Source organism: Schistocerca piceifrons, chromosome 7 (assembly GCF_021461385.2).
Source record: "Schistocerca piceifrons isolate TAMUIC-IGC-003096 chromosome 7, iqSchPice1.1, whole genome shotgun sequence".
NCBI classification, from domain to species: Eukaryota; Metazoa; Arthropoda; class Insecta; order Orthoptera; family Acrididae; genus Schistocerca; species Schistocerca piceifrons.
Window position 1 is genome coordinate 335,085,424 of NC_060144.1, and position 26,921 is coordinate 335,112,344.

At 41.4% G+C, this 26,921-nt stretch overlaps 1 protein-coding gene across 1 annotated transcript in view; it reads right to left on the minus strand.

The window, feature by feature from the left end:
* LOC124805684 (lipase 3-like) overlaps positions 1-26,921 on the minus strand; it is a 64,588-nt gene that overhangs the window by 15,040 nt on the left and 22,627 nt on the right. The window contains exons 5-6 of the mRNA XM_047266252.1: positions 21,702-21,860; positions 18,023-18,107 (exon numbers count right to left, since the gene is read on the minus strand). Of these exons, the coding sequence (XP_047122208.1) occupies positions 18,023-18,107; positions 21,702-21,860 (244 nt within the window). The remainder of the gene's footprint in view (positions 1-18,022; positions 18,108-21,701; positions 21,861-26,921) is intronic.

Consider the following 26,921-nt stretch of genomic DNA (forward strand, 5'->3'; position numbering starts at 1 on the left):
TCATGTCAAAGTTAATTACTCAGGCAGCTTATACCGTTCAAAATTCTTGCAGTCAGATTATTCACTTTACCAGTGTTTAAGGCTTGCCTACTTAGTACGACAGTTTAATTTTGTATTACGATTATTATTGGAAACAGTGTATCAGTCATATTTTCATTATTTAAGGAGAACTGTCAAACTCAAATAACAACAGTGTTGTTGTGGTCTTCAGTCCTGAGACTGGTTTGATGCAGCTCTCCATGCTACTCTATCATGTGCAAGCTTTTTCATCTCCCAGTACCTACTGAAACCTACATCCTTCTGAATCTGCTTAGTGTATTCATCTCTTGGTCTCCCTCTACGATTTTTACCCTCCACGCTGCCCTCCAATACTAAATTGGTGATCCCTTGATGCCTCAGAACATGTCCTACCAACCGATCCCTTCTTCTGGTCAAGTTGTGCCACAAACTTCTCTTCTCCCCAATCCTATTCAATACTTCCTCATTAGTTATGTGATTTACCCATCTAATCTTCAGCATTCTTCTGTAGCACCACATTTCAAAAGCTTCTATTCTCTTCTTGTCCAAACTATTTATCGTCCATGTTTCACTTCCATACATGGCTACACTCCATACGAATACTTTCAGAAATGACTTCCTGACACTTAAATCAATACTGGATGTTAACAAATTTCTCTTCTTCAGAAACGCTTTCCTTGCCATTGCCAGCCTACATTTTATATCCTCTCTACTTCGACCATCATCAGTTATTTTGCTCCCCAAATAGCAAAACTCCTTTACTACTTTAAGTGCCTCATTTCCTAATCTAATTCCCTCAGCATCACCCGACTTAATTAGACTACATTCCATTATCCTTGTTTTGCTTTTGTTGACTTTCATCTTATATCCTCCTTTCAAGACACTGTCCATTCCATTCAACTGCTCTTCCAAGTACTTTGCTGTCTCTGACAGAATTACAATGTCATCGGCGAACCTCAAAGTTTTTATTTCTTCTCCATGAATTTTAATACCTACTCCGAATGTTTCTTTTGTTTCCTTTAGTGCTTGCTCAATATACAGATTGAACAACATCGGGGAGAGGCAACAACCCTGTCTTACTCCCTTCCCAACCACTGCTTCCCTTTCATGTCCCTCGACTCTTATAACTGCCATCTGGTTTCTGTACAAATTGTAAATAGCCTTTCGCTCCCTGTATTTTACCCCTGCCACCTTTATAATTTGAAAGAGAGTATTCCAGTCAACATTGTCAAAAGCTTTCTCTAAGTCTACAAATGCTAGAAACGTAGGTTTGCCTTTCCTTAATCTTTCTTCTAAGATAAGTCGTAAGGTCAGTATTGCCTCACGTGTTCCAGTGTTTCTACGGAATCCAAACTGATCTTCCCCGAGGTTGGCTTCTACTAGTTTTTCCATTCGTCTGTAAAGAATTCGTGTTAGTATTTTGCAGCTGTGACTTATTAAGCTGATAGTTCGGTAATTTTCACATCTGTCAACACCAGCTTTCTTCGGGATTGGAATTATTATATTCTTCTTGAAGTCTGAGGGTATTTCGCCTGTTTCATACATCTTGCTCACCAGATGGTAGATTTTTGTCAGGACTGGCTCTCCCACGGCCGTCAGTAGTTCCAATGGAATATTGTCTACTCCGGGGCCTTGTTTCGACTCAGGTCTTTCAGTGCTCTGTCAAACTCTCCACGCAATATCATATCTCCCATTTCATCTTCATCTACATCCTCTTCCATTTCCATAATATTGTCCTCAAGTACATCGCCCTTGTATAGACCCTCTATATACTACTTCCACCTTTCTGCTTTCCCTTCTTTGCTTAGAACTGGGTTTCCATCTCAACTCTTGATATTCATACAAGTCGTTCTCTTATCTCCAAAGGTCTCTTTAATTTTCCTGTAGGCAGTATCTATCTTACCCCTAGTGAGATCAGCCTCTACATCCTTACATTTGTCCTCTAGCCATCCCTGCTTAGCCATTTTGCACTTCCTGTCGATCTCATTTTTGAGACGTTTGTATTCCTTTTTGCCTGTTTCACTTACTGCATTTTTATATTTTCTCCTTTCATCAATTAAATTCAATATTTCTTCTGTTACCCAAGGATTTCTACTAGCCCTCGTCTTTTTACCTACTTGATCCTCTGCTGCCTTCACTACTTCATCCCTCAAAGCTACCCATTCTTCTTGTACTGTATTTATTTCCCCCATTCCTGTCAATTGCTCCCTTATGCTCTCCCTGAGTCTCTGTACAACCTCTGGTTCTTTTAGTTTATCCAGGTCCCATCTCCTTAAATTCCCACCTTTTTGCAGTTTCTTCAGTTTTAATCTACAGGTCATAACCAATAGATTGTGGTCAGAGTCCACATCTGCCCTTGGAAATGTCTTACAATTTAAAACCTGGTTCCTAAATCTCTGTCTTACCATTATATAATCTATCTGAAACCTTTTAGTATCTCCAGGGTTCTTCCATGTATACAACCTTCTTTCATGATTCTTAAACCAAGTGTTAGTTATGATTATGTTGTGCTCTGTGCAAAATTCGACCAGGCGGCTTCCTCTTTCATTTCTGTCCCCCAATCCATATTCACCTACTATGTTTCCTTCTCTCCCTTTTCCTACACTCGAATTCCAGTCACCCATGACTATTAAATTTTCGTCTCCCTTCACAATCTGAATAATTTCTTTTATTTCATCATACATTTCTTCAATTTCTTCGTCATCTGCAGAGCTAGTTGGCATATAAACTTGTACTACTGTAGTAGGCGTGGGCTTCGTATCTATCTTGGCCACAATAATGCGTTCACTATGCTGTTTGTAGTAGCTTACCCGCATTCCTATTTTCCTATTCATTATTAAACCTACTCCTGCATTACCCCTATTTGATTTTGTGTTTATAACCCTGTAGTCACCTGACCAGAAGTCTTGTTCCTCCTGCCACCGAACTTCACTAATTCCCACTATATCTAACTTCAACCTATCCATTTCCCTTTTTAAATTTTCTAACCTACCTGCCCGATTAAGGGATCTGACATTCCACACTCCGATCCGTAGAACGCCAGTTTTCTTTCTCCTGATAACGACATCCTCTTGAGTAGTCCCCGCCCGGAGATCCGAATGGGGGACTATTTTACCTCCGGAATATTTTACCCAAGAGGACGCCATCATCATGTAATCATACAGTAAAGCTGCATGCCCTCGGGAAAAATTACGGCTGTAGTTTCCCCTTGCTTTCAGCCGTTCGCAGTACCAGCACAGCAAGGCCGTTTTGGTTATTGTTACAAGGCCAGATCAGTCAATCATCCAGACTGTTGCCCTTGCAACTACTGAAAATGCTGCTGCCCCTCTTCAGGAACCACACGTTTGTCTGGCCTCTCAACAGATACCCCTCCGTTGTGGTTGCACCTACGGTACGGCTATCTGTATCGCTGAGGCACGCAAGCCTCCCCACCAACGGCAAGGTCCATAGTTCATGGGGGGGAACAGTGAACTACAAGCAAATAAAAACAATCGATAAATGAACCCACAGAAAACGTAATATCAACATTCAAAACAAAAACGCCACGAACTTAAGCACCAGCCTAGTAGAAAAGCCCAACCCGGAGTTATATTTAGCCAGATATTTTGCACTAACAGCCGGACTGTCTATGGAAATACAGTCAGTTGGTATTTTCAGTCGTTTATTAATTATCAGTAACAGTCAGTTTCTTGCGAGGTCAACTTTAAACGTACTTAAACTAAAACGCAGTTAGTATACAGCTTTATAATTTGGCAACTAACTGCTGAGTTTTCTTAATTACTGTCTCCCTGTTAAGGCAGTTTATATCAAAATAAACTAAAAGATCTTCATAAACCAAAGTAAACAACTATCTATCATTCTGGGACGGAAAGCGAAAAAGAGATACGATAACTTTGATCATTTCAGTTAGCCTTTTAAAGATAAAACAATAATCTGTACTTAAGTATTAATGAAATATTTCTCATTCGAACCCACTTTATCAAAAACATTATTTTTCTTGAAAATCAATTCGTGGAATTCTTCACAATATAATATTAAATTGCACTAATCCCTCATCATCTGCGTCCGTTTTGGAATGTATTGCGTGCCGTTGTCCATTGGGCGTTCATGAAAGAGAACACCCTTTCGACGTTGGAACTACGACCTGGAATTGCAAAGTTATATTCTGCCGCTTTCAATAATTCAGAATAAAACACTTCATTTTGCACTTTCGTATCTCAACACTGGTACGAGTGAGACGTGAACGTGGCGGTTTGGCGTTGGCTGATGGGCTCATTCTACTTTGCCTCGCTCGCTCTGCGCTTAGTGTGGTTGTGACACTGTGCGTTTGACTCGTTCTACCTACGAAGAAATACATAGGACTCAGGCATAGGAATAATACTGGTCGATGTGTCTGTATACCATTACAGTATTTCTTATTACACATATTCCGCAGACTTAAGTCATTATCTCGGGACGGCCCTTTGTTGTACGTTCTGACTTCAACGCTAAAATGTCCAACAAAAGGCGGACAGTTCGGGCTTCTATATATCTGGCCGGACACGACCGTAAAAGGGTGGACATGTCCGGCTGAAGCAGCAGACGTGTAATATGTTGTCCGATTCTTCCCTGAAAGTGCTCTCTCGAAATTTCAATAGAAAATATCTCCGTGATGCACAACGCCTCTCATGTAATGTGTGCCACTGGAGTTTGCTGAGCATCTCAGTAACGCTCTTGCGCCGACCAAGCTACTTCTTCGACGAAACGCGCTGCTCTTCTTTGGATCTCCTCTGTCGCTTGTAACAGTCCTACATGGTAAGGATCCCATATTGATAAGCAATACTCAAGAATCGGTCGAACAAGCTTCTTATAATTCACTTCTTACATTGATAAGCTACATTTCCTTAAGAGTCTCCAACTGATTTTCAGTCTGGTATTTACTTTTCTTACTATTTGCATTATGTGGACATTCCACTTAAGGTCGCTCTGGATAATTACTTCTAGATACTTTATAATAGGTACTGTTTCTAGCAGTTTCTCATCAGTAGTGTAGTTGTAGAGTAGTGGCTTTCTTTTCCCACGTATGAGCAATATGTTACATTTATTTACGTTCAAGGTCAACTGCCAGAGCCTGCACCATTCATCAGTTCTTTGCATGTCATTCTGCAAATCGTTATTATGTTCTGCCTTTTCTACTTTTGTATAGACAACCACACCATCTACGAACAGCGTTGAAAGCATCCCACTTGTTACTATATGCACTGCTGGCCACCGTAAATGCAACATCAAGAAAGACAAGAGGTAGCACAACACAATTTATTTTGTGGATAACATGTTGACCAAGTATCAAATGATTACGTTTACAGACGTCTGTGACATGTGGTTCCTGCCAGAATCAGTAGCCAGAGTAGCCGCCATTGTTGGAGATCACCGCTGCCACACGTCTCGGCATTGAGTCAAAGAGACGTTGGATGTGTTCCTGGGGTACAGCAGCCCAAGCAGCTTCCACACGTTGCCAAAGATCATCTGGTGTGGCAGCTGGGGATGTAATCTGGGTCACTCGTTGAGCAACCATGGACACATGTTTTCTATCGGCGAAAGATCGGGAGAGCGAGCCGGCCAGGGAAGCAATTCAATCTGGTTATTGACGAAGAACCTTTGGACAATGCGTGCCACGTGTGGTCGCGCATTATCCTGTTGAAATATGGCTGTGGCCGAGCCCTGAAGGTAAGGAAGGACAACTGGATTCAGCACCTCGGATATGTAGCGCCGGCTATTTAAAGTACCGGCAGTGCGTACTAGAGGCGTGCGAGAGTAATATCCAATACCGCCCCATACCATAATACCCGGTGCAAGACCAGTGTGGCGGTGCATAATGCAGCTGTCCAGCATCCTCTCTCCACGGTGTCTCCACACTCGAATCCGACCATCGTGGTGCTGCAGACAGAAGCGTGCCTCGTCAGCAAAGACAACGTCATTCCATTCTGCCGTCCACATCCGTCTGTCATCACACCATTGGCGACGGAGACGTCTGTGGTTCTGCGTCAATGGTAGACGAAGCAATGGACGTCTTGCGGACAGACCACTCTGCTGTAAACGGCGTCGAATGGTACGCGCAGACACTGGATGATGCGTTACAGACGCAATGTGCTGTGCTATGGTTCGGGATGTCACTGAGCGATCCGTCACTGCCATGCGCACAATTTGCCTATCAGCACGTGCAATGGTGCACCGAGGTGAATGCGATCGACCACGTCGGTCCGTCGTACCCTCCTGCATCCAACGGTCACATATCCGCATTACAGTTGTTTGGTTTCGTCCAACACGACTAGCGATTTCTCTGTATGATAATCCACAATCTCGGTAAGCCACTATCCTTCCTCTGTCGAACTCGGATACTTGATCAAAAGATGTTCGCTGTTGTCTACGAGGCATAACTGATCGTCTTGTGAAACAACCACAAGGTAAACACACGTGCCGAACGTACACTCGTCGAAATCGCCAAGCCTTAAATGGCGCTATGAGGTGGCGCCACAGGCGTGCGTGATGTGCGTCTGCGCTGAAATTCTAATCAGTTGCATATCTCATCGCTGCAAACTCATGGTGTAAATTTCACTTAATTCGGATGCTTCCTTCAGGGTGTTGCATTTACGGTGGCCAGCAGTGTATATATTGCAAACTGTATCGGTCCGATCACACTTCCGTGGGATACTCTGGAAATTACCTTTACATCTGTCGATTTTGTTCCGTTAAGAGCGACTCATTGAGTTCTGTCTGCAAAGAAGTCTTGAATCTAGCCGCAAATCTGTTCCTATACACGATAAGCTCGTATTCTTTTCACTAACCGGCAGTTGGTTGATTAGCTGGTTAATTTGGGGGAGAGGACCAAACAGCGAGGTCATCGGTCCCGTTGGATTAGGGACGGATGGGAAAGAGAGTCGGCCGTACCCTTCCCAAGGAACCATCTCGGCATTTGTCTAAAGCGATTTGGGGAAAATCACGGAAAACCTAAATCAGGATAGTCGGACGCGGATTTTAACCGTCGTCCACCCGAATGCGAGTAACCGACAGTGTGAAATGCTTTCCTGAAGTCAAAGAACACGGCCACAACCATTGGCTCCGTCGCTATGGATCTCATGAGGAAACAGAGCGAGCTGAGTTCCGCAAGATTTCTGTTAGCGGAATCAGTGTTGATTTACAGAGATTTTCATTCTCCAAAAACATCATTGCCGGCCGGAGTGGCCGAGCGGTTCTAGGCGCTACAGTCTGGAACCGCGCAACCGATACGGTCGCAGGTTCGAATCCTGCCTCGGGCATGGATGTGTGTGATGTCCTTAGGTTAGTTAGGTTTAAGTAGTTCTACGTTCTAGGGGACTGATGACCTTAGAAGTTAAGTCCAATAGTTCTCAGAGCCATTTGAACCATTTTTTGAAAAACCTCATTTATAAATAGATGAACTGCTGACTTACGTCTGGGACCTGTTAGGCTAGCGGTAAAGTGCGTGCTTGGAAGCTAAAAGGAACTCGGATCTAATCCTAGTTGGTTAACTAGGAGGAGTTTCCAGAAACAACACGTGGTTAGAATTCAGCGTTTAACTGTATGTCCGCTTTCCCAGGCTGGATAACTGGGCTAGGTTAGGGACACGCAAGCTGCGAAATGGCATCTAATGGACAGACTTACACCAGACCATTGAGCCACATAATAAAGTTTGCACTGAACCCTAGAGCGCGCGTCCTACTCTCTGTGTTTTTTAATCTCCTAATTACCACTTCACAGTTTTGTGTACTGCGTTCAGCAGAGGAACTGTAAGGAGACGATGTTTGTCCATACCAGCATTTCAGTACACCCTGGCATAAAGCAGTGTCTGCGAGGCTGTGGTTTGGGACAATAACATTCGTAAAATGGACTGATCTGCCCAGAGTCTGATATAAACCCAATAGAATACTTTTGGGATTAATTAGAACGGCGTCTTCGCTCCAGACCGCAGCGTACAAGCCCACAACTTTCTCCGGTTTCGGCTCTCGAGAAAGAAAGCAATGTCATTTCTCCACAGTCAATTAGGCAGCTCACTGAAGATGCCTCCTGCACAGTTCAAGCCACCACCAAAGGGAAGGGTGGACTCACCCTGTACTGGTGTCTACTAATGGGTGCCCAGACACTTTTGATCAGGTAGTGTACACACTCGAAGTCCACTGCTGGCCCAGCATGATATGGATCCCACACACTTATACAGTATCTAAGTAAGGGCTGCATTCAGTCTTTTTTGTAGAAAAACTGCGAATATAGTATTGTACGAGGGCGGTTCAGAAAGTAACCTCCGATTGGTCACAGTGCGGGTTGTGGGGGGAGTAGCGATGCCATCTGTGCGTTCACGCACTCAACAGGTCAGTCGGCATCAAGCCGTGGTCGAGTGAACGTCGTACCTGCGCTAGTTTAGTTTTTGTGGCAGTTTGAAATGTGTGCTGCAATAGAAAACCCCGCTAAATGTGAAGTGCGTGTTGTCATAAGGTTTTTTACAGCCAAAGGATATTCTGCAGCAGCTATTCATCGTGAGCTTTGTGCCATGTACGGACCAAGAGTTATGAGTGAAGGAGTTGTCCGTGAATGGGTACGTTTATTTAAAAGTGGACGAGAAAACGTTCATGATGAAGAGAGGAGTGGTAGACCATCATTGGTGACTGTCGAACTCGTTCAGACAGTTGATGCAAAAGTTCGTGAAAATCGACGTTTCTCAATGTCGGAGTTGTCTACTGGTTTTCCACAGATTTCTAAGACTCTCTTGTACGAGATAGTGACAGCAAGATTGGGTTACCGTAAGTTCTGTGCACGATGGGTGCCCAAAATTCTTACCGACCACCACAAAACTCAAAGAATGGCCTCTGCATTAGACTTTCTGTCACGTTATGAGGACGAAGGAGAACCATTGTTAAACAGAATCGTGACCGGTGACGAAACCTGGATTAAGTACGTGAACCCTGAGACAAAAGAACAATCAAAGATGTGGGCACATTCAAATTCGCCTACCAAACCAAGAAAAGCCTCGCAAGATTTTTCTGCCAGAAAACTGATGGCAACGGTGTTTTGGGATGCCAAAGGGGTGTTGTTGGTTGATTTCATGGAACGTGGTACGACCATTAATCAAGACGTGTACTGTGAAACAATAACAAAATTACGACGGGCTATACAGAACAAACGCCGTGGTATGCTGACTTCCGGTATCGTTTTTTTGCACGATAACGCCCGTCCTCACTCTGCTCGCAGAACAATGGCCCTTCTTGAGTCCTTCAAGTGGGACGTTATCAACCATCCACCTTACAGCCCAGACCTGGCGCCAAGTGATTATCACCTCTTCATGCATTTGAAAAAATGGCTCGGGTCACAGCGGTTTGATGACGACGAGGAGCTCAAAGATGCGGTCACAGGCTGGCTCCAGGCACAAGCGGGTGATTTTTATGCAGAAGGAATTTCAAAGCTTGTGAAGAGATATGATAAGTGCCTCAATCGCTATGGAGACTATGTAGAAAAATAGTGCAAAGATGTAGTTGTAAGATGTATATATTAAAATATTTTTATTTAACTTGGTGTATTTTTTTAAATCAACCGGAGGTTTCTTTCTGAACGGCCCTCGTATTAAAATATGTGAGAATAGCAGCTTATAGAGGTATGAAGGGGAACTACCGAACAGCTCAATGGTAGGTAAAGTAAATGACAAGAAAAAGCTACATTCATTGGTAACTGTAACTCGTTAATCATACAGATACGAAATGACTTTGTTTCGTGACGAACAGCATTTTTCATGCTTTGCAGCAAGCTGATATTTCAGTGTCTGGACAGTAATTTCACGTATGTGTACACTGACTGCGGGAAGCTGTAACACAGACACTTGTCTACTTGTTTAACTATACTATTTTAGATGTATTATTTCGGATTGATTATATCAATGAAGAAATTAATTTAGTCCCATGGATTGCTGTTCCATTTATAATCGCTATATTACTTGTTAAATTCCCCCTAACTGCAGAAATTGAGACATTTACAACCTTCCTCTCAGAACATTGTCAACAAATCATTGGTGGGTTCGAACAATGACAATAAATCCCCGATACGATAGAGCATCGAACTTCCATGTATAAAAGAGCTTCACTCTTCCTTTAAGAATGATTTAATGTGTTAAATATATGACTTTAAGCACGTGAGCGAGAAAATGTTTAGATAAGGCTTAAAGCAAGGGGAAACTACAGCCGTAATTTTTCTCGAGGGCATGCAGCGTTACTGTATGGTTAAATGATGGCGTCCTCTTGGGTAAGATATTCCGAAGATAAAATAGTTCCTCATTCGGATCTTCGGGCTGGGACAACTCTGGAGGGAGAAAGAAAACTGCATTCTGCTTATCGGAGAGTGGAATGTCAGACCTCTTAATCGGGCAGGTAGATTAGAAAATTTAAAAAGGGAAATGGATAGGTTAAAGTTAGATATAGTAGGAATTAGTGAGGTTCGGTAGCAGGAGGAACAACATATCTGGTCAAGTGAGTTCACGGTTATAAATGCAAAATCAAATAGGGGTAAGGTAGGAGTAGCTTTAATCATGAATACAAAATAGGAGCGCCGATAAGCTACTACGAACAGCACAGTACACGCATTATTGTAGCCACGATAGGCACAAAGTCTGCGCCTACCGTTGTAGTACAAGTTTATATGCCAACTAGCTCCGCAGATGATGAAGAGATTGAAGAAATGTATGATGCGATACAAGACATTATTCAGATAGTGGAGGGAGATGAAAATTTAATAGTCATAGGGGACTGGAAATCGATGGAAGTAAAAGGAAGAGGAGGAACAGTAGTAGGTGAATATGAGCTGGGGGTAAGGAATGAAAGAGAAAGCCGCCTGGTAGAATTTTGCACAGAGCATAATTTAATCACAGCTAACACTTGGTTTAAGAATCATGAGAGAAGGTTGTATACATGGAAGAAGGCATGAGACACTGGAAGGTTTCAGATAGATTATATAATGGTAAGATAAGGATTTAGAAACCAGGTTTTAAATTGTAAGACACTTCCAGGGGGTGATGTGGACTCTGACCACAATCTATTGGTTATGAACTGTAGATTAAAACTGAAGAAACTGCTAAAAGGTGGGAATTTAAGGAGATGGGACCTGGATAAATTGAAAGAACCAGAGTTTGTAGAGCGTTTCAGAGAGAGTATTAGGGAACGATTGACAAGAATGGGGGAAAGAAATATGGTAGAACAAGAATGGGTAGCTTTGAAAGACGAAACACTGAAGGCAGCAGAGGATCAAGTAGGTAAAAAGAAGAAGGGTAGTACAAATCCTTGGGTAACAGAAGAGATACTGAATTTAACTGATGAAAGGAGAAAGTATAAAAACGCAGTAATGAAGCAGGCGAAAAGGAAACAAACGCCTCAAAAACGAGATCGACAGAAAGTGCAAAATGGCTAAGCAGGGATGGCTAGAAGACAAAAGTAAGGATGTAGAGGCATATATCACTAGGGGTAGGATAGATACTGATTACAGGAAAATTAAAGAGACCTTTGGAGACAAGAGAACCACCTGTACGACTATCAAGAGATCAGATGGAAAACCAGTTCTAAGCAAAGAAGGGAAAACAGAAAGGTGGAAGGAGTATATATAGAGGATCTATACAAGGGCGATGTACTTGAGGACAATATTATGGAAATGGAAGAGGACGTAGATAAAGATGAAATGGGAGATATGATACTGCGTGAAGAGTTTGATAGAGCACTGAAAGACCTAAGTCGAAACAAGGCCCCGGGAGCAGACAACATTCCATTAGAATTACTGACAGCCTTAGGAGAGCCAGTCCTGATAAAATTCTACCATCTGGTGAGCAAGATGTATGAGACAGGCGAAATACCCTCAGACTTCAAGAAAAATATAGTAATTCCAATCCCAAAGAAAGCAGGTGTTGACAGATGTGAAAATTACCGAACGATCAGTTTAATAAGTCACGGCTGCAAAATGCTAACGCGAATTCTTTACCGGTGAATGGAAAAACTAGTAGAAGCCGACCTCGGGGAAGATCAGTTTGGATTCCGTAGAAATATTGGAACACGTGAGGCAATACTGACCCCACGACTTACCTTAGAAAAGAGATTAAGGAAAGGCAAACCTACGTTTCTAGCATTTGCAGACTTAGAGAAAGCTTTTGATAATGTTGACTGGAATACTCTCTTTCAAAATCTGAAGGTGGCAGGGGTAAAATACAGGGAGCGAAAGGCTATTTACAATTTGTACAGAAACCAGATGGCAGTTATAAGAGTCGAGGGACATGAAAGGGAAGCAGTAGATGGGAAGGGAGTGAGACAGGGTTGTAGCATATCCCCGATGTTATTCAATCTGTATATTGAGCAAGCAGTAAAGGAAGCAAAAGATAAATACGCAGTAGGAATTAAAATAAATGGAGAAGGAATAAAAACTTTGAGGTTCGCCGATGACATTGTAATTCTGTCAGAGACAGCAAAGGACTTGGAAAAGCAGTTGAACGAAATGGAAAGTGTCCTGAAAGGAGAATATAAGACGAACATCAACAAAGGCAAAACGAGGATAATGGAATGTAGTCGAATTAAGTCGAGTGATGCTGAGGGAATTACATTAGGGAAAGAGACACTTAAAGTAGTAAAGGAGTTTTGCTATTTGGGAAGAAAAATAACTGATTATGGTCGAAGCAGAGAGGATATAAAATGTAGACTGGCAATGGCAAGGAAAGCGTTTCTGAAGAAGAGAAATTTGTTAACATCGAGTATAGATTTAAGTGTCAGGATGTCGTTTCTCAAAGTATTTGTATGGAGTGCAGCCATGTATGGAAGCGAAGCGTAGATGATAAATAGTTTGGACAAGAAGAGAATAGAAGCTTTTGAAATGTGGTGCTACAGAAGAATGCTGAAGATTAGTTGGGTAGATCACATAACTAATGAGGGGGTATTGAATAGAATTGGGGAGAAGAGGAGTTTGTGGCACAACTTAACTAGAAGAAGGGATCGGTTGGTAGGACACGTTCTGAGACATCAAGGGATCACCAATTTGGTACTGGAGGGAAGCATGGAGGGTAAAAATCGTAGAGGGAGACCAAGGGATTAATATACTAAGCAGATTCAGAAGTATGTACGTTGCATTAGTTACTCGGAGATGAAGAAGCTTGCACTGGATGGAGTAGCATGGAGAGCTGCATCAAAGTAGTCTCTGGACTGAAGAACACAACAACAACAAGGCTTGAAATTATGTTTACAATTTGTTGGACGTCGCTAAGTCCTGTCATTATCAAACGGTGGACAAGTGTAGTATGGGTAATTTTTGCGCCACTTTAAGCAGAAGTTAGTTTTTCACGCATCTCGATATTTACGACGTCATATCTCCTGACGTATGTATGTACAATACTATAATCTTACAGGTACATTCACCTGCGTATGTGGTTACTGTGTGCACAGTGTGGTGCGAATAGAGTCAGTAGTTAAGAAGCAATAAACTAAAACGTCGTGCCTGACGCGGCAGTTTTACTGCACGAACAGCAAACACGTCGTAAGGGCTAAACTTTTTTTTTCCTTTCAGCTATCTGTGGGGGATGTCAGCGAGAAAAAGTTTCATAAAGTGTGAAGTTTGTTGCAAGTCCCTAAGTGCTCTCAGTTTCAAATAATGGATGAATACAGTCTGGTTATTTCCACAGCACGAGCTAGACTGTTTCAAGACGTATACACAGTTTCTAAATTTTAGACTTGTCTTACTGTGTTAAACCTTTAACATATGATTTTGAATATTTATGAGTAGATTATGACAACAATATGAATTTGTAAATTCTGTCAATAATTACATGAAATCCTGAAATTTTTGTTGTCCCTAGGATCCGTTAGGTAGTGAACCTGCAAGTGGGACCGTACATCATGAACCATGAAACCCACGAACCGGGTTAGCCGTTTAGCAATACACGGGATCGTCGATAACAGTCTGAAAAGCTTGAAGGGTATCGCAATGGAGGCTGTGGTGTTAAATAATTGTTCAGAAAAAAATTCGATACATTGCGTCGTTTCCGAGCTACTTAGCGTTGAAGTTACCCAGCCAGGCCACCGCACGCGAAGATTCAAGCAGCCTGCCAGAGACAGTGTCGCCAAACTTGTTCGTTTGGCTTCCTCAAACTGAACAAACTTGGCTTTTGCTCACCTAGCTTAAATTTATCACTTCGATGAAAGGTACGTTCTAACTGGTAATGAGCGCTTGAACGAGTGATAACTCACGAACCCACAGACGTCTCTCCATCACCGCATTTTAGCTTGTGCAGGTGCTTTAATTCGCACACAATCTTTCCTTTTTTTTTTTTTTGGGCTTCTGCACCTCGGTCGGTAAAAACGGAAACCATATAGGATCACTCTGTTCTCTGTCTTCCTGTCTGTCTCTCCGATTGTTAAAAACCCTTTTTGTCAGGAGAGGGTGGAAGTATTAAGTTGATGTTTATACACTATGCGATAAAAGTATCCGGACACACCCAAAAACATACGTTTTTCATATTAGGTGCATTGTGCTGCCTACCACCAGGTACTCAATATCAGCGACCTCAGTAGTCATTCGACATCGTGACAGAGCAGAATGGGGCACTCCGTAGAACTAAAGGACTTCGAACGTGTCATACGTCTGTACACGAGATTTCCACACTCCTAAACATCCACAGGTCCGCTGTTTCCGATATGATAGTAAAGTGAAAACATGAAGGGCCACGTACAGCTCAAAAGCGTACAAGCCCACCTCTTCTGTTGACTGACAGAGACAGCCGACAGTTGAAGAGGGTCGTAATGTGTAATAGGCAGACATCTATCCAGACCATCACACAGGAATTCCAAACAGCATCAGGATCCCCTGCAAGTACTATGACAGTTTGGCAAGGAGGTGAGAAAACATGGATTTCATGGTCAAGCGGCTGCTCATAAGTCACACATCAGGCCGGTAAATGCCAAACGACGCCTCGCTTGATGTAAGGAGCGCAAACAGTGGACGATTAAACGGTGGAAAAACGTTGTGTGGAGTGACGAATCACGGTACACGATGTGGCGATCCGATGGCAGGGTGTGGATATGGCGAATGCCCAGTGAACGTCATCTGACAGCGTGTGTAGTGCCAACAGTGAAATTTGGAGGCGATGGTGCTTTGGTGTGGTCATGTTTTTCATGGAGGGGCTTGCACTCCTTGTTGTTTTGCGTGGCACTATCACAGCACAAGCCTACATTGATCTTTTAAGTACCTTCTTGCTTCCCACTGTTGAACAGCAATTCGGGAATGGCGATTGCATCTTTCAACACAATCGAGCGTCTGTTCATAATGCACGGCCTGTGGCGGAGTGGTTAAACAGCAATAACATCTCTGTATTGGACTGGCCTGCACAGAGTGCTGGCCTGAATCCTATAGAACATCTTTGGGATGTTTTGGATTGCCGACTTCGTGTCAGGTCTCACCGACCGACATCGATACCTCTCTTCAGTGCAGCACTCCGTGAAGAACGCGCTGCAATTCCCCAAGAAACCTTCCAGCACCTGATAGAACGTATGCCTGCGAGAGTGGAAACTGTCATCAAGGCTAAGGGTGGGCCAACACCATATTGAATTCCAGCATTACCGGTGGAGGACGCCACTTGTAAGTCATTTTCAGCCAGGTGTTCGGATACTTTTGATCGCATAGTGTATCTTATACTAAGATGTATGCGCCCTTGGCGGTGAAAAAATTAAAGCTTCCAAGTCAGTGCAATCAAAAGATACGGCCATTTATGTCACATATTTTGATACTGGAAAATGCACTCGTCAAAGCCTATAGGATACTTCCCGCCGGCCTAGAATACTGAAATTTTGGAAGAAGCAAGGTTTCACATCAAAATTAATTGGAAACACCCAAAAGGTGTTAATTTGTAACTACAGAACAAGAAAAACTTTTTTTCCGTTTGTTATCTGTTTGTCCGTCGGTCTGTTAAGACCCCTTTTCTCAGGAACGGGTAGAGGTATCAAACTGAAACTTTTGTCACATACTAAGGTTTATGGTCCCTAGGCGGCATCGTATATGTAAGCTTCTAGGTCAATCCAGTAAGAAGATACTAGCATTTACGTCACATATTTTGATACTCGCAAACTCGCTCACCAAGACCTAAAGGATATCTCCAGATGGCCAAGAATACTCAAATTTGACAAGAAAAAAGGTTTCACGGCAAAATTACAGTAAAACTCCAGAAATTGCGAATCTATACATACATCAGACAAAACAAAATTTGTCATTTGTTATCTGTCTGTCCGTCCGTCTGCCCCTTTTCCTCAGGAACGGATAGATCTATCAAGTTGAAATTTGTGTCACTTACGTTGGTCCATGGTTGTTTGGTGATGAAAAAAAGTTAAACTTGTGGTAAGTCATTGCAGTCAGAAGATACGGCCATTTATGTTACATAATTTGACACTCGCAAAGTCACTCATTACAATCAATAGGATATTTTCCGTTGACCAAGAATCATGAACTTTGGCAAGAACCAAGATTTCATAGTACAAGTAAATAAAGAAATCACATAAACGTTTATCTGTACTTATATCACACGAAAAAAATATTTACTTTGTCATTCTTTACCCGGGTTCAAAATGAAAATTAAACAGTCTCGAAAGTATTGGAATTCCCGGACTGATATCTTGCCAGTATCATAACAGGAAAAAAACCGTCGAGGTTGTTGATTTCCAGCATTAATGAACTGTCTATATAAATAATTAATTTTGAGACGGTGCCGTCAGTGCGCGAGTCCTACTAGCACCCGACCAATTCTTTTTTTCTGCTAATTGTTGGGGAGTGTTCCGTTTGTTGTACTGGTCTGCTTTCTTACGTATTTCTCTTTTCGCCTACCTTTTGTGAAAATATTTCGTAAATACTGTAGTGTCTTTTTCAGTCTCGCCTCGAATTCCCCTCCTTGCCAACCTCTTCACTGAGAGTAGCACTTACATCCAACGTCCGTATCTGATATAATTGCCAATTTGTCGTTTTTAAGGAACTTCTGTAAAACTCGTTGCAGCTGATTTTCATGACTTTTGCTTTATTTTTTTTATTTTAAGCACAGTCATTAAATGAGTAATACACCCGACTCTATATCACATGTCATATTTCTTACTTTCAAAAGTGTAACAATACAAGGCACATTTGAAAATGGCAATTACGTCGATATTGGCCTATTGTGAAGTATAGGACTCGCTAGTTTTTTTCTCAACAAAATATACCCTCGCATGAAAAACGATTGCAATTAAGCACATCCCTTGGCTAAATAGGGTAAGAGATTTCCTTGCACTTATTTCGTCGCCAGCTGGTCCTATGTCAAGCTCTTTGTTATTCAGACGTCTTCTTTTATCAACTTCCTACAACACCACATTCAACAGGCTCTCCGTTTCTGTTTCTCTCTTTTCCTCACCGCCCAAGCGTACGGTGCCAGAATACTCTTCGTCGACTCCATTATTGGTTTATCTCTTGTTATACTTTACAGCAGTTAGTCGATTCTCTTCATGTGCCGTTTTGAGATACAGAGTTCCGTGAACCCTACGACCGAACGAGATGGCTCAGTGATTAGTTCACTAGACTGGCATTCGTGAGGACGACAGTTCAAATCCCCGTCCTAACATCCAGATATAGGTTTTTCCACGATTCCCTAAAATCGCTCGTGGCAAATGCTGGAATGATTACTTAGAAATAATACGGCAGATTTCCTTCCTCTTCCTTCATTAATTTGAGTTTGTGCTTCCTTCTCCAAATACCTCGATCCTAAGGACGTGGTTTCGCTGAATCAATAGAGCTGTAGGCTACAAATGACAAATCTCTTCCCCCCCCCCCCCTAAATCTCTTTCTTCCCCCCCCCTCCTCTCTCTCTCTCTCTCTCTCTCTCTCTCTCACACATACACACACACACACACACACACACACACAGCAGACAGCCGAAGCAGTAACATCAGTGCTCTATTTTCTGTTTGGGAGGACTCAAGTGTCACATACTCACCGCTCTTGATCTCCTGTCCGTAGTGAATCAGCTGTTTACTAGAGGCGCCTGCTGGTGTGTGAGCCAACAGCACAGGCAGCATCGTCTGCAACATACACACAACTAAACCTCAGCCGCACTACCCATCATTTTACATCACAATTTCCTGTGCAACTCTGCAGCAAAATATTTTCAAAAGTAATTGACAAGAACTGAAAGAGTAACAACTTGCACATTTACAGCACCAAATTCTCCCATGACAACCTCCTGTTCCCTGAAAGTTTACCTAGTGTCCATTTAGATGAGTTTTACCTGTTACTAATAACAATGAAATTTAGGACATATCTTACCTATGATTGCATTAATTGACTATTCCGTTGATTCTTGGTAGAATATTTCCACGTCATAATAATTTTGTGTTAGGCAAATGTGTGTTGTTAATCTTCTGTCATCTGTGGGAACTGGGAAACATTGGAATACACAAAATCATTTGTAGTCGTGGCAAATTCTATACAGGCTACTCTGAAAGGCAATCCACATCCTTAAAGGAACACCGTAGCAGTTAAAAAACTTACAAAAGGAGAGTCTACTTCTGAGACCACCTGCTTAAAAGCCACAGTTACAATGTACTACATGAAGTCTTACATCACAACCACAAAGGAATGAAGATGAAGTAGCTTGAAAAAATAGGAATTAACAAAGATATGTCCACTTGACCAAATTTGGTACTGAATAAGCAGAGACAGTGCTACTCTTATTCGTCACTTCTGACGGCTATAATGTTTCCAGAATGAGATTTTCACACTGCAGCGGAGGGTGCGCTGATATGAAACTTCCAGGCAGATTAAAACTGTGTGCCAGACCGAGATTCGAACTCGGGAACTTTGCCTTTCGCGGGCAAGTGCTCTACCAACTGAGCTATCCAAGCACGACTCACACCCCGTTCTCACAGCTTTACTTCTGCCAGTACCTCGTCTCCTACCTTCCAAACTTTACAGAAGCTCTCCTGCGAACCTTGCAGAACTAGCACTCCTGAAAGAAAGGATATTGCGGAGACATGGCTTAGCCACAGCCTAGGGGATGTTTCTGGAATGAGATTATTTTCACTCTGCAGCGGAGTGTGCGCTGATATGAAACTTCCTGGCAGATTAAAACTGTGCGCCAGACCGAGACTCGAACTCGGGACCTTTGCCTTTCGCGGGCAAGTGCTTTAGTGTTTGTGAAAAATATGATCTTAAAAAAAAAAAATAAAGTTGGTAGAGCACTTGCCCGCGAAAGGCAAAGGTCCCGAGTTCGAGTCTCGGTCTGGCTCACAGTTTTAATCTGCCAGGAAGTTTCGGCTATAATGTTAATCATCGCAACCAGACCACTCTATAAATTACCTCTCCTATTCATATGCACTGCTTTTCCTTTGTTTCAGTTCCTGTTGTTTGGCGTGCCCTGATAAAATTTTAGTTTGCGCAATTATAGTTATTTCATTGACCTGCTTAATCTCACTTGTCATGTTGTACCTATTTGTAACACTGGGGCTTTTAAGGAGAAGATTATCTTGTACGATCACCCCCTTGGAACATGTTACCAAATTTTGCCACATATTGCGCAAATTATTTTCCCTCTCGGAATAATTGCTGTATTTTATCAAGTAGTTCATTATTTAATGTGTCACGCATGTTAGCTAATCTAAATCTTTTTGCATCGCATTTTTACTGAAATAAACCCTCAGCTGCTGAATCAAACATCAATAATTATCATCTTCGGAAACAAAATGAGATTCTTTGTAGTTGCTCTGTTTTAAAATCTTTAATTTCGAAAAAAGTCTTATAACCAAACATATTTATCTTAGTACCTGACGAAAGTCGATTTGTAAAGTAATAAATATTGGAAAATATTACATCAGTGACGTGTATTTTTTCATTCAAAATTTCTTATGGTTAGTACACTACTGATGTCAGTCTTTCTTATTTCGATTTTCCAAGACATCCCTAAACGTGAATGCCAAAATGGTTCCTTAGTATGAGCCATTCTCTATTCATCATTATTAAGCTGAATTTAACGCCTCGTTCAGACATTATTATTGTAATTACTATCGTTGCCACTACCCTTAATTTTTATTCTTTTAATGTAGTGACGTGTTCTATGAAGATGTGCCATTTATAGCATCCCTTCGAAAATAAAATTAAAATAGACACAACAATGTGCTGTACTGCGTTTTCCAAAGGATCTAGGAGAAATTTAAATGTACAGCACTGTAACATCTCTTTATAGCCTTCACTTTGCAGCAAGTGGTTCTTGTTTTTCCGATAAATATAAGAAACTCGTTTCCCTTATTACGGGCGTACACCATGGCTGCTATTACAATAAACCTTAGGTGCAGTAATTAAGAACTTTATCGTTCTCGTATAAAGAACTTACTACCAATAGGGCATGAGTAGCTTGAAAAGGATGAAGATGTTTGTACAAGTGATGTGTTTGTTTTCTTAAAATAAGCTCTATCATAAAAATTGTTTTATTATAGTTGGAAGTTTATTCTGGCATGTTCCTTATTTTGGCGCCTCTAATTCTTAAGGCGTCTCTAAACGAGCAAACAATTTCCCAAACTTCACTAGCTTTGTCTAATATTTGGCAGCGTACGGCTGTATTTGACGTATTTGATTAATAGTCGATCTGACAATATGGCGTACGTTGTTTGTGCTGATGCAACGCCGCCCATGTATAGCGAGAAAGAGTTCTTTTTATAATTTATCTCACTGTATCGTGAGTTTCCACAATTGTAGAAACTACGATCAAGGTAAAAACAAAAGAGCACTTGCAGTTACCAAAATGGTAGAGGTAGTGCTTCTTCCGCATACATATATTACGTAGGAAGACGTTAAGAAGAAAATGAACATTCTACGCACAACATAGGTACGGGAGTGCAATGAAACAAAAAGACCGTAGCTCCACTGTTCTTCCGCGGACGATGTAATGTTCCCACTTTGTGGCATTTTAATGAACTTTCATTACAGTACCAATTAGAAGTGAACAGATTTTCGTATAACTGTGTCTTCTTTTTCAAAGTGAGTCTGAAGTAATTCTAATAAGTCACTAAAAGTTTGGATGTCCATACGGGGAAAGTTGGTGTAATCATCAAGTTTTCACTGTAATATTTCCTCTAGCAGATTTTCATTGGTATACTTACGCCTCAGTTTCAGCCATTCCCTGGACCAGAGCCTTTCTTTTGTTTTGTTTCTTCATACACCGTGTATGAACATTTTGCGATACGATACACATAGCGTGGCAGTTGCTTCAAAAATGAGATTAAATTTGACAAATTTTGTTGGTGCGTCGGCGCGCTTGTTCGACAGCGCTGTGGACAATCAATAGCGAACTTGGCAATCAAGTTTAATCGTTACCAGGGGCCTTCAGATACGAGAATCGCGAGCTGGAAACTTACAGAAAAATCTTATCTCTCCATCAACGACCATCTGAAAGCATGTTTTTTTTTTTTTTTCATTCTTACCACAGCATTAATTTGCAAGTCTTGTTCTGTGCACATTGAAATATCAATTTCGCTGCAAACTATTTGCATTGGTTATAGTTGGAATACTGATTTTCGAAAAAAAAAGCGTGTTTCCGGACACACATTTTTGTATATAGCTAATAAACACAAAATTAAACAGAAGAAATATTTATTTCCTCCTTGTGGAGTTCTGGAACTTACCGTGTTCATCTCATCAGGGTTGTACCCGCCAATCAGGAACATGATATTGCTGCAGATGTCTTGGGTGAAAGCGTCATCGTTGCACATGATGTCTCCCACCATCTGTATGAACTCACTGTTTGGCAGGAATTCATTCAAGCCAATCAACTGAGTGAGGAACTGCAAACAGACAGATCCACAGGTGACGGATTTTCCAGAGAGCACATATCCAGAATTAGAATAACCAGAAATTATTCCTATAGGTTCAGAGACGTACGGAATACGCTAAAGGAGTAAGACTGTGATTTTCGATTTTTAGTGTGGATAAGTCTGGAAGCGGCATTATATCCAGCTATATAGACAGATGATTCTGTAACTGATCAAAAGTATTTCTGACTACATACTGAGCTCTCTTCTGTTTAGTAATAAGGAGCTTAGATCATTCTTTCGCCATGCAAGCTTGTACAAAGACTAAACCCTATTACGGGCTAAAACTTCCGTTCTAGATGTAAAAACTGTTATCTACGAATGTACGGTATTGTACCAGCCGACGGGAATACGGGACACCGTTACAAGGTGATATATCCTACACTCCTGTGTGAATCATACCACGCTGACAGATAAATGGTGTTGGGTCATAATGCTCAAAAGTGTGACACTAGCTAAATTTCAATTAAACCAAACATTTCAAAAAAATATCATGTAGAAAAATAGCCTATTTCAATCAAATTAATGCGATAGTGGATACAGACACATAAAAGAAGGGTCCACTGAAGAATGGGATATAACTCGTCGACTTTCATCAATGACGACATGTCTTTATTAGTCATAGATATTAATTTGTTTATTTTCGAGACATCGAAAATAAATTGGTTATCTTCTGTGGCGAAGCAGTATAATCGTGAATAAAAATAAACGAATGTGTTATTAAAGAGATAGACGTTGTCTACACTTTTGTTGCTTGTGGTAATTTTAAATAATTTGTGATATTTTTGAATCATAGTCTGACAGCGAGTCGTTCCAATTACTGTTTCTTCTGCACTTGATTTGTATCTTGTTCTGCGTAAGGCAACTAAAGAATATGATACTAGTACTAGCGAAAGCAAAACAACCGTCGTACGTTACTCAGACATCCTGTGCCTCAGCTGAACTACGAAGGTTGTATCCTATTTTCCAGTTCACCTGTATAGGTCAGCTTAAGTACAGGATACAAATTTTACGTTCGTCAGGATTTTCGACTTCACTAGTACTAGTATCCTAATCTCCAGTTGATCTATATAGGTCAAAATGCAGGAGACAAATTTCACGTTTGTCACTTTTTTTGCCTTCGCTAGTAGTAGTAACCTATTCTTCAGTTGACCTATATAGGTAAATTGAAGTAAATGATACCAAATTTTACGTTTGTCCCTTTTTCGCCTTCGCTAGTACTAGTTAGTCTTCAGCTGACACATTAGGCAGAGAAATGTGCCTTGTACCACGCTCTAATTCCCGTGAAACAGAAATCATTAAGTATAAAAGACTGATAGCAATAGGGCAAGCGTTGTGCCCAGAATGCAGTGATCATAAGATTTAAGCGTGATTTTTGAGAGATTTAAAAATTCCACCATTGTTCTACTGATCAGTAGAGACAGCTGCTACTGAGTGATGAGCCATACCACATGTTGCATATAGGCTGGAGTGCATGACAGTGGCTGGCCGGTGTGGCCGTGCGGTTCTAGGCGCTACAGTCTGGAACCGCGCGATCGCTACGATCGCAGGTTCGAATCCTGCCTCGGGCATGGATGTGTGTGATGTCCTTAGGTTAGTTAGGTTTAAGTAGTTCTAAGTTCTAGGGGACTGATGACCTCAATAGTTAAATCCCATAGTTCTCAGAGCCATTTGAACCATTTGCATGACAGTGAAAAATGCCGGATGAATGTTGTTTACGATAGTAAGAGATGCTGCATCGCAGACACACGCGGCTCCATCCTAGGAATACGAAACTGCAACGCATCTGCGCCGGCTATAAGTCGCACAAACGAAAATTCTGCGCATTATAACCAACGCCCCACGCTACGCACGAACCTTAAACATCTAACATGAATTATGCCTCGAGTTCCTCACGGAAGTTTTCAAGAACATGTGATTCTAAAAGAATCCGAAATTTCGAATAACCACGTAACTCTCTATCTGGAAAGCTGGGATTACCCATAGGTGGCAAAACAACCGACCAAAAATATTGCTTTGAAGAAGTACCATCTAAGGCAAAAACACATCCCCATACAACAAACAACAAGATGAGGGAGAAGCCTCGGGGGTACATCAGCAAATCTGACTTGCTGTGTAACACCTAAAACACAGACAGGACACATAAATAAAGTATTCTGAGAGGCCATTTCGTAATAAATTTGATTTCCCTGTCGTCGAGTTTGTCGTGTTGCAGGAAGTACAGCGCTACATTCGCACAAGGAGACGTCTTCTATGCTTTGGAATAACAATAACTACACCGACATTAACATATCCTTGTGCCCAATAAGTCTGTGTCAGATGGCAAGCGTTGCTGCCCCATTACGCATCGTGTGACAATAGCAGGGGGTTTTCTCCTAGGCTTAAGCCTAGTTTACACGACGACACTAGGTTGCACGCAACTGCGCTACCGGTCAATGCGCATGCGCGCCGCGAGTTTGCGTAACTCGTCGGTCAAACTAAACAGTTTCGGCGTGTTGCAACTTGGCGACACTAGTTGCATAAGTTTTGAGGTTGTGTACGTAGAGTGTAGATAAATTGAAATATGAAGTGGGAAACGGAGAATAATGTTAGCCTTTTGGATATCTATGCTTTGCATAGGTGTTTGCGGGATTTCAGTGATGCTGGTTGCAAAAATAGCAACATATTGCTGCTCCTGAGACCGTCACGTGCGATTAGAACATAGGTAGTTTGACAATATATGAGCTGCAGGGCAAAATTTATTGAATTAGGAGTACATATACAACTGAATTAGAAAAAAATACAAACAAATGTAATTATAGCTGTAGAAATGCTCTCGTCTACAAGACTAAAATCCCATCGTTCAAGTTGGCCCACTCTTTTTTAAGGAATATTGTTGACAGAGGGAAGGCTACGCAAATCAAGAAGCTGCATTCTTTTTTCAGTATTCATCTATTTAAAACGTCGCAGCAGGGCTCCCCATTCACATATGTTAGAATTTTGAAGTATTGCCACTGTACAGATCTATCTTCAAGAGAGTAGTTTGCAGACCTTTCTCTTCTTAATGCAGCCTGCTTCGAATAATTACTGTTGTTAATGTTAATAATTATTACTGTTAATAATTAATGGTGTTAATGAAAAAGCGGCATCAACTAAAACCGTATCTTATAGCATGTCGAGTGTTCTCAATTGTAATGCATGCAATGTGATACGTAATTTCAGTTCTGGCGACAGTGCTTCATGCATTACAGTACCTTTGTTCCTTATCACATAATTAACTCTATTTAGAGCAACGTGAACAGTTCTGGTGACATTCTAAAATTAGTAAAAGACCTTCTTAGGTCTTCCATTACAAATTATTTCAGCAGAGATGCTGAGCAACCGAGTTGACGTCTTATCTTCATCCAGTCATGAATCGAAACACGTTTCTTATTTTTTTATCATGCAGCGATTCCACGCAACAAGCTTTAACTCCATCACAACCTGTGCGATGTGCAGGTGCCAAAACTTTCATTTCAGACACCACTCAGGAACTCACAAAACAACGAAACTGAAGTATATACTGGTTTCGCCGTGTCTACAGTCAAATTTGAAACCATTTGTGTACAACTCATTCCACGCAACGAGTGGCGCAGCCCAATGTCGTCGTGTAAACTAGGCTTTACAGTAGCACTTTTTCTTTCTGTGTCCTGAAGGCTGCACTTCAAAAGCTTTCTGTCTACTATTTACTAGACAGGACCATCCAAACGCATGGACGACATTACAGATCCGCATCCTGTGTCTCCTAAACAGCAATTAAAGCCCCTTGGAGAGAGGACAGTAGAACTATTTGTCACGGTCATCATGCAAGTGCAGGGATCGAGCGGCCCCATTTCTTCACACAAAAATATTAAAATCAGTTCCCTTAAATTGCGATTGGAAGAAAGTCAAGTCAGTTTGGAATATTTAGCTTCTTGAAGTCGAATGGAAACAGATTCGTTGAAAGGCTTCTGTAAAGGCAGTTGTATACAAGATGCTAGTGCGACCGACTCCAGATTATTGTTCCAGCGTTTGGAGTCCTTATCAAGTATGCATTACAGCAAAAATTTAACAAATTCAGACACGTTGCTAGAACTGTTACAGCCCTTATAGTCCATCACCATTTCTCAACCGCCATGTCGAGATACGTTGGTGTGTCGCGAGTACATGTCAAGTGTGCTGTGAGATTTTTAACGTCTTCTAATCTTCCGCAGATAAAATATCTGGAACATAAAAAATTCACTGCACGCCATTTGTTTGTGTTCATATGTTCCTTTTCAAAAGTCATCATCGTTCCATCGTAAAAAAGTATTTATGTGCTCTGTGTTTTTGCTTTTTTTTGCATCTAGAAAAAAAATCACATGTAGAGGTGATGTGAATGTTTGAAAAGTAGTTTGTTGGACCACAAAGAAAAAATAAAGATATACTCAAACAGAACTCCGCACCGATGGTTCCGTACAAACTTAATTACGTACATAGATAGTTCAGCCATATTGTGAATCGAGAATCTCGACGATTTTTGTCTGTTACCGATGTCGATAATAGCAAGATATCGGTACCGGGAACTCCTAGACTCTCGAGATCAATTCCAAGATAATTTGCGCTGTTTGTTCCCTAACTTATACTGCGAAACCTTGATTCTTGCCACATTTCATAATTGTAGGTCAACAGGAAGTACAATAAAGATTCTGATGAGTGTGTTTGTGAGTATCAAAATATGTGGCATAAACAGCCGGATCCTTTGATTGCAGTCTCTTGGAAGCTTAAATATTTTACACCGCCAATGGACAGTAGATCTTAGCATGTGGCATAAATTTAAACCTGTTACCTTTAACCCGTTCCTGAGAAAAAGGGGTCTTTGCAGACGGTCAGAAAGTCAGGCGGAAAACAAATAACGAAAAAAATATTTTTCGTTGATATAATTACAAATTTACAATTTCGCATTTTTTACCTTACGTGTTCTGTAATATCTTGCTTTTTGTCAAATTTCGTGATTCTAAATCAACGGAAAGTACCCTGCAGGTTTTAATGAGTGAG